The sequence below is a fragment of the Pseudophryne corroboree genome, chromosome 5, assembly GCF_028390025.1.
Source record: "Pseudophryne corroboree isolate aPseCor3 chromosome 5, aPseCor3.hap2, whole genome shotgun sequence".
NCBI lineage: Eukaryota > Metazoa > Chordata > Amphibia > Anura > Myobatrachidae > Pseudophryne > Pseudophryne corroboree.
The window spans coordinates 134328007-134343193 of record NC_086448.1 but is presented as its reverse complement, the minus strand read 5'-3'; the positions used below and the strand labels follow the sequence as shown (position 1 = coordinate 134343193).

At 44.0% G+C, this 15187-nt stretch overlaps 1 protein-coding gene across 3 annotated transcripts in view; it reads left to right on the top strand.

The window, feature by feature from the left end:
• SNX13 (sorting nexin 13) overlaps positions 1–15187 on the top strand; it is a 266302-nt gene that overhangs the window by 136736 nt on the left and 114379 nt on the right. For all 3 annotated transcript variants that reach the window (XM_063921738.1, XM_063921739.1, XM_063921741.1), the window contains 7 exons: positions 5019–5108; positions 7051–7172; positions 10453–10574; positions 11790–11897; positions 13778–13866; positions 14111–14194; positions 14714–14852. In XM_063921738.1, coding sequence (XP_063777808.1) covers positions 5019–5108; positions 7051–7172; positions 10453–10574; positions 11790–11897; positions 13778–13866; positions 14111–14194; positions 14714–14852 — 754 coding nt within the window. The remainder of the gene's footprint in view (positions 1–5018; positions 5109–7050; positions 7173–10452; positions 10575–11789; positions 11898–13777; positions 13867–14110; positions 14195–14713; positions 14853–15187) is intronic.

Here is a 15187-nt window from a genome sequence, read left to right as displayed (position 1 = left end):
TTCTACCTCAAGTCACTCCCCAACAGAAAAAGGCACCGACTTTTCAACCGCAGCCCTTTCGTTCCTTTAAAAATAAGAGAGCAAAGGGCTATTCATATCTGCCACGAGGCAGAGGTCGAGGGAAGAGACAGCAACAGGCAGCTCCTTCCCAGGAACAGAAGCCTTCCCCGGCTTCTACAAAAGCCTCAGCATGACGCTGGGGCTTCTCAAGCGGACTCGGGGACGGTGGGTGGTCGTCTCAAAAATTACAGCGCGCAGTGGGCTCACTCGCAGGTAGATCCCTGGATCCTGCAGATAATATCTCAGGGGTACAGGTTGGAATTAGAGACAGATCCACCTCGCCGTTTCCTGAAGTCTGCTTTACCAACGTCCCCCTCCGAAAGGGAGACGGTTTTGGAAGCCATTCACAAGCTGTACTCTCAGCAGGTGATAGTCAAGGTACCTCTTCTACAACAAGGGAAGGGGTATTATTCCACTCTTTTTGTGGTACCGAAGCCGGATGGCTCGGTAAGGCCTATTCTAAATCTGAAGTCCTTGAACCTGTACATAAAGAAGTTCAAGTTCAAGATGGAGTCACTCAGAGCAGTGATAGCGAACCTGGAAGAGGGGGACTTTATGGTATCCTTGGACATCAAGGATGCGTATCTCCACGTTCCAATTTACCCCTCACACCAGGGGTACCTCAGGTTCGTTGTACAAAACTGTCACTATCAGTTTCAGACGCTGCCGTTCGGATTGTCCACGGCACCTCGGGTCTTTACAAAGGTAATGGCCGAGATGATGATTCTTCTTCGAAGAAAAGGCATATTAATTATCCCATACTTGGACGATCTCCTAATAAGGGCAAGGTCCAGAGAACAGCTAGAGATGGGATTAGCACTGTCGCAAGAAGTGCTAAAACAGCACGGGTGGATTCTGAATATTCCAAAATCCCAGTTAATGCCGACAACTCGTCTGCTGTTCCTAGGGATGATTCTGGACACGGTTCAGAAAAAGGTTTTTCTCCCGGAGGAAAAAGCCAAGGAGTTATCCGAGCTTGTCAGGAACCTCCTAAAACCAGGAAAGGTGTCTGTACATCAATGCACAAGAGTCCTGGGAAAAATGGTGGCTTCTTACGAAGCAATTCCATTCGGCAGATTCCACGCAAGAATTTTCCAAAGGGATCTGTTGGACAAATGGTCAGGGTCGCATCTTCAGATGCACCTGCGGATAACCCTGTCTCCAAGGACAAGGGTGTCTCTTCTGTGGTGGTTGCAGAGTGCTCATCTATTGGAGGGCCGCAGATTCGGCATACAGGATTGGATCCTGGTGACCACGGACGCCAGCCTGAGAGGCTGGGGAGCAGTCACACAAGGAAGAAACTTCCAGGGAGTATGGACGAGCCTGGAAACGTCTCTTCACATAAACATTCTGGAACTAAGAGCAATATACAATGCTCTAAGCCAGGCAGAACCTCTGCTTCAGGGAAAACCGGTGTTGATCCAGTCGGACAACATCACGGCAGTCGCCCATGTGAACAGACAGGGCGGCACAAGAAGCAGGAGTGCAATGGCAGAAGCTGCAAGGATTCTTCGCTGGGCAGAGAATCATGTGATAGCACTGTCAGCAGTGTTCATCCCGGGAGTGGACAACTGGGAAGCAGACTTCCTCAGCAGACACGATCTTCACCCGGGAGAGTGGGGACTTCATCCAGAAGTCTTCCACTTGCTGGTAACCCGTTGGGAAAGACCAATGGTGGACATGATGGCGTCTCGCCTCAACAAAAAACTGGACAGGTATTGCGCCAGGTCAAGAGATCCGCAGGCAATAGCTGTGGACGCGCTGGTAACGCCTTGGGTGTACCAGTCGGTGTATGTGTTTCCTCCTCTGCCTCTCATACCAAAAGTATTGAGAATTATACGGCAAAGAGGCGTAAGGACGATACTAGTGGTTCCGGATTGGCCAAGAAGGACTTGGTACCCGGAACTTCAAGAGATGATCACGGAAGATCCGTGGCCTCTACCTCTAAGGAGGGACTTGCTTCAGCAGGGTCCCTGTCTGTTTCAAGACTTACCGCGGCTGCGTTTGACGGCATGGCGGTTGAACGCCGGATCCTAAAGGAAAAAGGCATGCCGGAAGAAGTCATTCCTACTTTGATTAAAGCAAGGAAGGAAGTAACCGTGCAACATTATCACCGAATTTGGCGAAAATATGTTGCGTGGTGCGAAGATCGGAGTGCTCCGACGGAGGAATTTCAACTGGGTCGATTCCTACATTTCCTGCAATCAGGATTGTCTATGGGTCTCAAATTGGGATCTATTAAGGTTCAAATTTCGGCCCTGTCGATTTTCTTTCAAAAAGAATTGGCTTCAGTCCCTGAAGTCCAGACCTTTGTTAAGGGAGTGCTACATATACAGCCTCCTGTGGTGCCTCCAGTGGCACCGTGGGATCTCAATGTGGTTTTGGACTTTCTAAAATCTCATTGGTTTGAACCACTAAAGAAGGTGGATTTGAAATATCTCACATGGAAAGTGACCATGCTTCTAGCCCTGGCTTCGGCCAGGAGAGTGTCAGAACTGGCAGCTTTATCTTACAAAAGCCCATATCTGATTTTCCATTCGGACAGGGCAGAACTGCGGACTCGTCCGCATTTTCTCCCTAAGGTGGTGTCAGCATTTCATCTGAACCAGCCTATTGTAGTGCCTGCGGCTACAAGTGACTTGGAGGACTCCAAGTTACTGGACGTTGTCAGAGCATTAAAAATATATATTGCAAGGACAGCTGGAGTCAGAAAATCTGACTCGTTGTTTATATTGTATGCACCCAACAAGATGGGTGCTCCTGCGTCTAAGCAGACGATTGCTCGTTGGATCTGTAGCACAATCCAACTTGCACATTCTGTGGCAGGCCTGCCACAGCCTAAATCTGTAAAGGCCGACTCCACAAGGAAGGTGGGCTCATCTTGGGCGGCTGCCCGAGGTGTCTCGGCATTACAACTTTGCCGAGCAGCTACGTGGTCAGGGGAGAACACGTTTGTAAAATTTTACAAATTTGATACTCTGGCTAAGGAGGACCTGGAGTTCTCTCATTCGGTGCTGCAGAGTCATCCGCACTCTCCCGCCCGTTTGGGAGCTTTGGTATAATCCCCATGGTCCTTTCAGGAACCCCAGCATCCACTAGGACGATAGAGAAAATAAGATTTTACTTACCGATAAATCTATTTCTCGGAGTCCGTAGTGGATGCTGGGCGCCCATCCCAAGTGCGGATTATCTGCAATAATTGTACATAGTTATTGTTAACTAATTCGGGTTATTGTTGAAGGAAGCCATCTTTCAGAGGCTCCGCTGTTATCATACTGTTAACTGGGTTTAGATCACAAGTTGTACGGTGTGATTGGTGTGGCTGGTATGAGTCTTACCCGGGATTCAAAATCCTCCCTTATTGTGTACGCTCGTCCGGGCACAGTACCTAACTGGAGTCTGGAGGAGGGTCATAGGGGGAGGAGCCAGTGCACACCACCTGATCTGGAAAAGCTTTACTTTTTGTGCCCTGTCTCCTGCGGAGCCGCTATTCCCCATGGTCCTTTCAGGAACCCCAGCATCCACTACGGACTCCGAGAAATAGATTTATCGGTAAGTAAAATCTTATTTTTAGAAGCTTTAGTAAATTTACCAAACCCAGCCGTCTCTCACCCTGAGCCTTCTGTGGCCCATGCTCACTTTCTACCCCATCTGTGTCACCCCTGTCTGTGTGCCCCTCCCCCTTTAGAATGTAAGCTCTCGCGAGCAGGGTCCTTTTCCCTTATGTGCATTTACGTCTCTTACTTAACCTATCATCCTTTCAGTACTCCCTTTGATGGCACCAAATCCTTCGGGTTTCTGCCACCCTGATACTTATTTCAGTGCTGTTTACTGACGCAGCAATGTTTATATACCCTGTACTTGAGCTATATTGTATTGAACTGTAAGTCACTGTCTTCATGTTTTGTTTGTTAACTCTGTAATTGGGCTCTGCGGATACCATGTGGCGCCATATAAATAAAGGATAATAATAGTAATAATAATAATAATAATAATAATAAATTTACCCCTTACAAATGCCCTCCCCATCAGCACGTCTGTGCAGCTAGCTTGGCCCTACAATGGGTGCATTCTGATCCCATAGTGTTCTGATTGTATTGCATAGTTGTAATCGGACTGTTTTTTGTTTGTGGCCCAGATGCTTATAGAGCCAATCAGTCTCTACCACTGTAATGTGTGTTTGGTATAAGTTAGTGACGGGCCACCCGATATGCCAATCACCGAAATAAGTTATTTCCTCCATCCCTCCTGACAGTCAAGGGCAGCTCTCATTAACAAAACGCCAAACCAAGCAGTTCTATGGCAAAGGGGATTTGTTATGGGATATGTAGATTATGGGGGTTATTCAGAGATGGAGGCAGATCATAGCAATATCTGCGTCCATCTCCTCACATGCTGATGGCAGCACAGGGTGGGGCCACCCACCATGTGTGTGATGCCGCCCTGAGATGCGTTCACACTTAATTTGATGCGCATAGCGGGTGCATAAAATTAAGGTTGAGTCATGGTGTCAGGCGGTTCGCCACCATATTTTTAATCTGAGCGGCTGTATGTGATGTCATGCAACTGCCCCGAAAACGCTCCTGGCATGCCCCCGTTCAGCCCGCCATGCGCCCCACTCACCGCCCCAAACACCCGCAGATGTCAATCATCTTTCACCTGCTTGTTGAAGGGTCGCGCACACGCACTACGGCCAGTGCATGTGCTCAGACCAGATATATACGACTGCGTACATCTCTGAATCAGCCCCAATGTGCTGTACACAAGATGTTACCCAAAGTACTTGGCAGTAACTGTTCTTTTGTTGCAGAAGGTGTTCATTCCTACTTATAACTGGCTACTGTTTTTCTGTTGTATCTGGATGCTGGGGGCAAATTTAGAGTAATTCCAGTGCATTTCTATAAAGAAACTTGCCGGTTAGTTGTCATTTGTTTCTAATATTTATGTTATTTTTCCAGGTCTTGGAGGATATGAAACGTGAAGCCAGACCCATTAAGATTGACAGAAGAGTGACGGGGGCCAATATGATAGACGAGCCCTTGCAGCAAGTAGGTGTTTCTAGTTTTGTTATGGTAACAGTGGATTCATGGAAACACTGTATGTACAAACTGGTCCGCTGTATTAGAGCAATGAGTAGAATTACTGTATGGAAGGATGTAAAAACTTAAAAATAACATTGGGTAGAGGTATTGTGTACCTGAATAGAGGAAGTTGGTGGCTTGCAGTCTTTAGGAATAGCATATCCTTTACATGACCAGGCCATTTTTGTTTTTTATTGTTATATTTTTGAATCCATCTGTTAAGGATAGTTTTTGTTTAGTTTGTTTGTTTGTTTGTTTGTTTGTTTGTTTGTTTTATTTGTGTTAATTGTGTTTTTTTTGTTTAGGATTCTGCTGTTTTATAACTTTTTTTCATTTTTAGTGCTAGTCTACTAATTTACATACATGGAATCTGCTTGGTCTTTAGTCCAAATATGTATTTGCTAAAATAACAGTATAATTATGCTGTTTTTTCATTGGGTGGGGGTGGATGGTGTTGGAGTATTTTGTTTAAATTTTTTTTTTTTTTTTATGGGGGTGGATTGTTAAAATATAAAATTTCTGCAAAAAAGCCCCCTTTTCCTCAAATAGCAAAATCTTGGTATTGGACACCCACGAGTGGGAATAGTCCTATAGTGCCGGTACTTTGGCTGGCCGCATTGTCTGCTTTCAGGATTGTCTGCATGCAGGCACATTCTAGTAGATCGCTCACTTACCGCTGGGTGAAGTGAGCGCTCCCCCCCCCCCCCCCCACCACCACACTCAGCACACATTGCGCTGTATGCTGAGCATGGGGGAGAGATGTGTGCTGAGCGGTCTGTGCTAGATTGCTCAGCACACATCTCTCCGTGTGTACCCCTCTTTACATTCTTGGGAGGAAAAAAATAAATCAGAGATGCATGCATTCAAATGGGATCCTCAGTGCCAGTTCCCTGCGTTGGTTATAAGGCACAATGATTCCTTTGGCTACATGCATTTTAAATAAGGTTTCTCGTGGCCCCTTACAGTATATGGAGCCTCTTGTAAAACACAATACACAAACAAATCCTGTAAAATATCAGTGTCTTTTCTTTAACAAGTAGATCTTACTAACTTGGGGCTCATTTACATTTGGATGTAGCAGTACACGTCCGCGCTGATAGGCGTTACTTTCACATCCTGCTGAAATGCTTTTTAAAAGTAGGCAAGTATGGTGTGGACATGTGCAAGACCTGGTAATGCAAGTGTTGAAGTAGGTGCTCATTAAACCGTGTCCTTGTGCTCATTAAACCGTGTCCTTGTGCTCATTAAACCATTACATCCCTGTAGGGGGAAGCGTTGCAATTCATGGTGTTATCATCTTTTAATGTCAGACTACCATATGCCCATGCTCACCATTGCAAGCAGGTGCTGTGCTCACACGAGGCAGCTGCAATTCAAGTTTGTTTTTAGGGTAAGGAGGTAAAGGCAAATCCTTATAATTCACTGCCAGACTCGCCCCACTGGTGAAAGGGTGGGTCTCCCTGTGAAGGGGGGGGGGTGGACTTTCCACAGCTGTGCGGGTGGGGCAGAGAGATTTAGGTTTTGAGAGGGGCGTGTCCAAACTCTAATTTGCAGAGTAAAATCATCATTAGTGGGCTGCATGCAAAGGCAGCCAGTATTTTCCCTGCATGCAAATACAATAATTGTATTTGTACTCATTATATTGCAGCATGGTTTGTCCAGGTGAAACTTTTCTTGCTCTTTGCTTTACTCCCATCTTAAAATCAAGCCTACAGTATGGTGTGTAACAGACACAAATGTACACTCCTAATATTGTAGTATTTCTGCCCCTGGTCTATCTGTATCTGTCCTGCTTCTACAACCAGAAATAACTTACAGGCTGCATATTAACTTAATGTTATTTTATTTAATCTGTGCTTGTGTTTGCACTTTACCACTGTTATGTAGAAATGTTTTGTATGGGTTTTAGGTAATACAGTTTTCCTTGAGGGACTACGTCCAATACTGGTATTACACGCTCAGTGAGGATGAATCATTTCTTCTTCAAATCAGGCAGACAGTTCAAAATGCACTTGTTCAGTTTTCCACCCGGTAAGTAAATACGCTCTTGAGACACCTACATCCTGTGCATGAAGATAACCCGCTATTCCAGAGCACTTTTATCCTGATTTTTATTATTTTTATACAGGTTGAGTATCCCATATCCAAATATTCCGAAATACGGAATATTCCGAAATACGGACTTTTTTGAGTGAGATAGTGAAACCTTTGTTTTCTGATGGCTCAATGTACACAAACTTTGTTTAATGCACAAAGTTATTAAAAATATTGTATTAAATGACCTTCAGGCTGTGTGTATAAGTAGTATATGTAACATAAATGTATTCTGTGCTTAGATTTAGGTCCCATCGCCATGATATCTCATTATGGTATGTAATTATTCCAAAATACGGAAAAATCTCATATCCAAAATACCTCTGGTCCCAAGCATTTTGGATAAGGGAGACTCAACCTGTATTTGAAACACTTAGGGGGCACACTAACAGTTCAGATATGAAGGCTAGCCATACTTTAGCACAGGTGCCTTAATTAGTACCTCAGTTATTTTAGTGTAACCATCAGTGCACAAGCATGGATATCAGTAAAACCTGCACTGTTAGTATTCCTTGAGGACTGAGGTTGGGAAACACTGCTTTATATAGCGGAATATAAACATACAGAGGGAAAGGCCCTCCTCTGACCCCGGTAAACTGCTCCTTCGCAAATGTAGTCAATGAATCAGTCTGGTTGACGTACAGATGTGTCCTCATACACTGTTGCTGCAGTCGCACTAGACAGCCTTCTTGACACGCCAGGTGTCCGTGCATCTTGTCTTGCACTAAGCATCTCTTTCGCTAGAATGTGCATCTTAGTTGCACAAATTAAACAACCGGATGTGACAAAACCACTTAACCAGACTGCACGGATTCGTTTGATATGCAACACTCGTACATCAGTGTGCGAAAAACTCTGAAGCTCTATATAAAGTGCTACAACGCAGTGGCCATGGCTTTTATTTTTCTTTCATGCCAAGTTCTATTGTGCTTCATCTTTGACTTTGTACATATTTAAAACTACTTCTTTTGCGGTTAACATTGCAGTCTGTTGTGTCTGGTACAGACTGAGTGGTGTTTTACTGCATATGCAGTGCGTATAAGAAAGAGTCTATACACTACACCACTCCGAGCGGCTCATTCACGCCGGGTGTCTCATGGCGGATTGAGGCTTGGTGTATGAGGACACATCTGTATGTTCTAGCTGGCATACTGGGGCTACAGAACGGTCTTGCCACTCTGACCCATTACTCTCCCTTGCTGTTATCAGTGGACAATTGCCTGTTAAGGGGTGAGAGTTTCTGCTAATGTTTTTGGTTTTTCCAACTTTAGGATATAGTAGTGTGGGTATGTTACTGCTCTACACATGCACAAGAGTGTAAGAGACCCCCTTTGATACTAGATTCATTTAAAGCATTTCCTAGTTACCTTTTAAAGCAAGGTTAAAGGGGTACATGGATTGAAACAGAAATACCATGATTTGGAAAGAGAATATAGCTCGACTTCTGCAAAGGAGGCGTGTCTTCCAGAAATGTTATCAAGACCCCCTAAATATTCAACATGGATTGCCTGCCCTGTCTCCCTAATTGATAATGCCCTATCTAGAGGCCTCTAGATAGGGCAATTGCCTACTAGCCTCGATAACGAGCCCCAGTTCTTGATGACATTACCAGTCAAGCTATGTAAAAAATGACGGTTGTTTAATGGTTCTAGGCTATTGAGGGTTTAGGACCAGGTTTCACTGAGAACTCAGACACTAGTAATGATGATTCCTAGCAAGCTGCACCGTGCCTCCTAAGGGCTCATTGCTCTTTTAACTACAGACATTAAGAACTTAGAAAGTCAGCCATCCATCTCCTTAGAGAGGTCTTGTATTTTGTATACACCAATCCGACAGGTTTCATGCCTGGGAAATCAGTCCTTATTAATTTGAGCACCTCCAGGTTGACCATGAAAAGGATGTTTAAGTAGGGATAGTGTTGCTTCATTTCTTCAAGTCTTTGATTTATTAGAATGGAGGTCTCTTTGGGAGGAAATGAATATATGTTCATACAGTAGGTTTATCAATTGAGTTAATAATTTACACTCAACATCATAACAGACTTTATACTAAACACTGGTGTTTAAATTTACTTTCAAGTTTTTAGAAGTTTTTAGTAATATTCTCCAGATGCATAAAAGGGTGGGGGTTATTCTAAACAAGAAAAAGAGAAACATTTTCCCTAGTGCACCAGGAGGTATCAGCAATAAGATCTGAACACTACATTATAATAGAAAATTCAGAGATCTTTGTTCCATATATTTGCAACTATAACTTTTTAGAGGGTGGTCTTCAGGTTGCCGTAGGCCGGGCTCCCGGCGAACACCAAACCGGCGCCGTAATCCCGACTGCCAGCATACCGACATCTTTTCTCCCTCTTGGGGATCCACGACCCCCCTGGAGGGAGAATAAACAGCGCGGCGCGCGTAGCGCGCCACCGTGCCCGCAGCGTGGCGAGTGCAGCGAGTCCGCAAGGCGCTCATTTGCGCTCACCCAGCTGTCGGTATGCCGGCGGTCGGGATTCTGGCGCTGGTATGCTGGTCGCCGGGACCCGGACCGCCGGCACACCAGTAAGTATATGTTAATAATCTGCTACCATTGGTGAAGCTAATTGGTTTAAAGTCTTGGGTAGCCTCGCACAGCCACAGTCATGCATGCGTAGCCTTGGTAATTGCATGATAGCATATGAGTGGTTTGTACATAACATTATAACCTGTCAAGTAATATTTAAACAAGTAGGGTCAAGGTGGCCTGATTCTCAGTATACTTTAGGGCAGGGGTACTCTGCATGTGGCCCTTAAGTTACTGTGGGACTACACATCCCAGCATGCCCTAAAATATTTTTAATGTGCTGTGATAGCAAAACTCGGGCAGAGCATGCTGGGAGGTGTAGTTCTACAGCAGTTGGAGGGCCGCATGTTGAGTACCCCTGTTTTAGGGATTTAAAACTACTTTATGTATTTATAGTGAGGTTAGAAAACTTGCTTCATGCTTTGTATATCACATAAATTAATGTGTACTCTTATTAATTTTGTGTACCTACTGTATGTTCCTTAATTGCAGTATAGATAGATAATGTTAGAATGTGGATTCTATTTCCAAGTGTCAGAAAAATACTTGATTTAAATAAAGAACAATGAAACCCATTAATATTGTTTTATTACCTTTTTTGTTATTTGTGCAAATTTGTACTTTGAAGATATCGAAAGCAATAATGAAACATTGTGTCTTTTGTAAGGTCGAAAGAAGTCGACTGGCAGCCTTACTTTACCACCCGGTTAGTAGATGATTTTGCCACTCACCTCCGAGCATTTAGAAAAGCTCAGCAAAGAATGGCAGAGAAAGAAGAACAAAAGAAAGGTAACACTTGGGCGGGAGAGCGACTGACTGAATTTGTGAAAAGGACATCTGTGGGGAAATTTACTGTGGCAGCTGTATTTAAAGGGGCAATAATATTAAATGTGAAGCGCGCCTTGTTTTGTATTTAATATTATTTGCCCCATTAAATCCAGCACCAAATTCTCCCTGGTCTATAAGAAGTGATTTTAAATCCATGGTTCAAGGCGATGACAGAGGCTGTACAAAGTATAATTCCTCCGCAAGTGCCATATTTCATCTGCCTTGTTAAACTTACCATAGTTAGTTAACTGGGCTTTAGGCATATAAATAAGAATGGGTCATCTTTTCGTGATGACCCAGCTCGTATGTTAGAAGCTGTTTTAAGGTGGGTACACACTAGAATGACAGCCAGTGGTCGGACCAAGTTCCCTTCGGCCCAGGACATGCGAGATTGGCCATACACATTGGCCAATGTAATGAACACCGGAACGCATCTCGTTCCATCCTTTATTACACTGCATCAGGTCGCACATGGTATCTTCCGGTTGGCCGTGCAGCATGGCCAACCGGAAGACGTCGCATGTAACCTGCAACAGTGCGCAATCATGCATACACATTAGGCGATATGAACGATTTGACTTTCCGATATGGCAAATCGTGACGATTTCTGCCTACTGTGTACCCACCCTGAAGCCTATCCACATTATCATGACATAGTTTCGACTTGTCAATATGCAGCTGCGGACAGTGGAAGCATCAATTAGAATACTGCTTCCATGTTTTTTAGCTTGAGACGAGCAGTTTCCAGTGTGGAGTGTAGGACTTAGCGGTACCTGGCATCCACAGAAAGTTCCCTCGTTGCCACCCAGTAACGACCAGCCGTCGCAGAGGACCCACGGAGATGCCGAACATATGCTCATTTTGCTAAATACCGCTATATACTGTATAGTCACATTCACACTCGCTGCATCATATTTAGAGGATATGTTATCATCTAGATTTACATGGTCTTTGCATTGATCCTTTTCAGTCTGCATTTTCATCTGTTTTACTGTCAAACTTATATTGCCTTACAGATTACTGTGTTTCTGAGCGTGAGGAAAGTTTTTATATGTGATTGTGGAGATTACGGATGACACTAGGCTGTGTGTTGAATAATTGCTGATGTCACTTTGTCACCTCTGCTCCAGTCTGTCTGCTAAGTGCTTGTGTTTCTCTTCCTCTTTCATGTGTTAGGTGCAGACACAGCAGATGATTTTGTAGATACTTTTTTTGAGGTTGAAGTTGAAATGGAGAAAATAGTCTGCCGTGACCTCGTCTGCACTTCTTCCAAAGATGAGGAAGGTTTGTTTGATTATTTGATTTATATATTAGCTATATTCCTTAAGGGTGTGGTTCATCAAATCGACAGTGTCTAGGTCGACAATGTTTAGGTCGACCACTATAGGTCGACAGTCACTAGGTTGACATGGATGGAAGGTCGACAGGGTTTTTAGGTCGACATGTGCTAGGTCGACAGGTCTAAAGGTCGACATGAGGATTTTTTTTTTTGGTGTCGTTTTCTTCGTAAAGTGACCGGGATCCCAAATTAGTGCACCGCGTCCCCTCGCATGGCACGCTTCGCTCGCCATGCTTCGGGCATGGTGCCTTCGCTCCGCTACCGCTTCGTTCGGCACACTTTACCGTTCCAATCGTAGTCCACGTGGATCGTTAAGTATGAAAAAATTCAAAAAAAGAAAAAAATTTGAAAAACTCATGTCGACCTTTAGACCTGTCGACCTAGCACATGTCGACCTAGAAACCCTGTCGACCTTCCATCCATGTCGACCTAGTGACTGTCGACCTATAGTGGTCAACCTAAACATTGTCGACCTAGACACTGTCGATCTTCAGACCGGATCCCATTCCTTAAGTGTTTCATTCGTCAAAATCGATTTATATATTGATTTACATCACTGATAGATCACGCTTATCGTCATAGTGTATTTTCATGTTCCCCCTAAATGTCAATTGCCTGATCCAGACTTTAAACTAGATTTACAGCTTTTAAATATTAACATACTACATACAGTATGTGTAACATAGTACATTTGTGTATGTTTCTTAGCCTGCACAGCATCTGACGTGCTCCAGGTCTGGACAAAAATTATGGGAACTTATTTTTCTTACTGTATAGATAGCGGAAGAGAACTTACTTCTGTCTGTACCTCCACATACGTCAGTATGGAGGTACACTGGCACAGATTTATTAAGCTCGGTGAAGTGATAAAGTGTGAAAGGTGATAAAGGACCAGCCAATCAGATCCTAACTACCATGTCACAGGCTGACTGGCTGGTCCTTTATCACCTTCCACTTTATCACTTCACCGAGCTTAATAAATCTGCCCCACTGTGACTTAGCACATCAGATGTTATTACTTGCTGTGCAGGTACAGATTGTGCACTCCGTACTGGAACCTGTATGTAACCCTACAAATGAGATTCAGAGGTTATGTGCTGCGCCAAAGGGTACCCTTACTCTAATGCGTTTTATTAATCGCAACTCGACAAAACCACTACATAATACTGCACTGATTAATTTGATATGCGACACTTGTCTGTCTGCAACTGAGTCTGAATCTGTATACAAAGTGTTACATAGCGACCGCGGCTTTTTCCACACACAGATATACAAGTGTCTCATATCAAATCAATCGTTACAATCTCGCAAAGCAGTTTTATCGCATCGCATTGTGACTAACCAACATTCAGTGCGAAAAAGACTGTACACCACTCTGCATGGCTTGCTTGCGCCATGAGTCTTGCGCCGCATGGCGTTTTAAGGCTAGGTGCGCATGAGTACACATCTGTGTGTGTGTGTGTGTATAATAAATATATAATAAGAGATGTTAATGCATTTGAAGGCTCAGTTAACTTTGTAGAATGTTTACTTATGCAAATATTACATAGATATGTAACTCTCCCTGGGGGTGGGGGGGGGATCAGTGTAGAGGAATGATGCGGAACACTCTTGTAAATAAAAGTACTGTACAGTGCCATCCTCTCCTATGTAACAGTCTAAAGGCCAAAGGTGGAGATATAAAGCCTGTGATGTTATAAGGGGGGAATGGATATCTCCTAATGTGAAGTCTCTCACTCATGATTACTGATGTAGAGCTGGAAGGTGCTCTGTATCGTATACTCCTTGCAGTGACAGTAATGACGTGATTTATTTCTGCTTCCAGGGTTCCTGAAGGATTTATGTGAAGTTTTACTGTATTTATTGCTACCTCCTGGAGACTTCCAGAATAAGATCATGCGATACTTTGTGAGGGTAAGTGGCTGCCATATCTCTGGCAGACATACCTTTGGCGTTTTCTGTGGACTTGATTTAGCAACACTGCAACTGGCTACAATTGCACGCTGGGGGCCGTCCAGATGGCGGCGAGTGATGCGATCGCAATGCGATCCGTACTGAGTAAGGCCCTACCTGTATGTCACTTGCAGAAATTGCAGAGTGAGTGACACGACTAGTAAGAGAACTGCGATGTACGTTTATACTCTCTTCCTTCTTCCAGGAAATCCTTTCACGAGGAATTATTCTTCCTTTAATAAACCAGCTCAGTGATCCTGATTATATTAATCAATATATCATTTGGATGGTGAGTTTAAAATGAATTGCTGTGTTTTTATACGTTTTATAACTGGGGGGTGGGAAGCGGGCAAGCAACGTGGGCAAGGCATGTAAAGAAAGTAAGTTCTTTAAAAGCACAAGAAGGTTGTTTTGTGCATCTGGCTTCCTAGCATTGATGTAGACCGAAGGGATAAAGATACAGATGTGTGTGGGTTATATTTATGTTCTGTGTACCTAGTATGAAACAATTGAGGGGCCTGTTTTGGGTACCAGGGTAGAGCAGTGAAGTGCATTATGTTCTCCCTTGGCAAATCGCCCCTAGAAAGTTCATTGATTTCTGCAGTTGGCTGGCTGACTATAAACAAGTAACATGATGAACCAGAGAACTACTCTGCGAGGCTTTCAACTTAAGTGCTTGAATGTCAGCAGCCGCCCTGACTGTGAATCCCCCAGTGCTCTTCCAGCTGTAATGTAGGCTGGTAATAGGCGTTGTTACTGTGGAACAGAGGCAGAATAATTGCCCTGACAATTTTTTTTTCTGTTTCAGATTCGTGATTCCAATTGCAATTATGAGGCCTTCATGAATGTTATTAAGTTAAGTGACAATGTTGGAGAGTTGGAAGCTGTGAGGGACGAAGCTGTAGAAGAATTACAGTATCTTCGTTCGTTAGATACCGTAGGAGATGGTATGTAGCATGGTAATGGTTATGTCAGTGTGCTGACTGTTGCACGCACTGTTTTCTACTGTACGACTTGTACTGAAGTGGCATTGCCAGATGGCGTTTTACAGTCCATTCTTCTTGTCTCACAGCCTCCAGGTCACAAGATACGCTCCTTTAGTTGCTGCCCTGATTTTGCTATTGACAAGAGGTTCATATAGTAATCTATTAGGACAGTAACACAGTTTTACCCACCTGTCACCCACTTTGTCATTTTTGTGACCTCGAAGGAGTTTCATTCACAACGGCCTATGCAGCTGTTTAGTGCATGAAACCCCCAGTGCTGTTAGGCGACTTAAAAC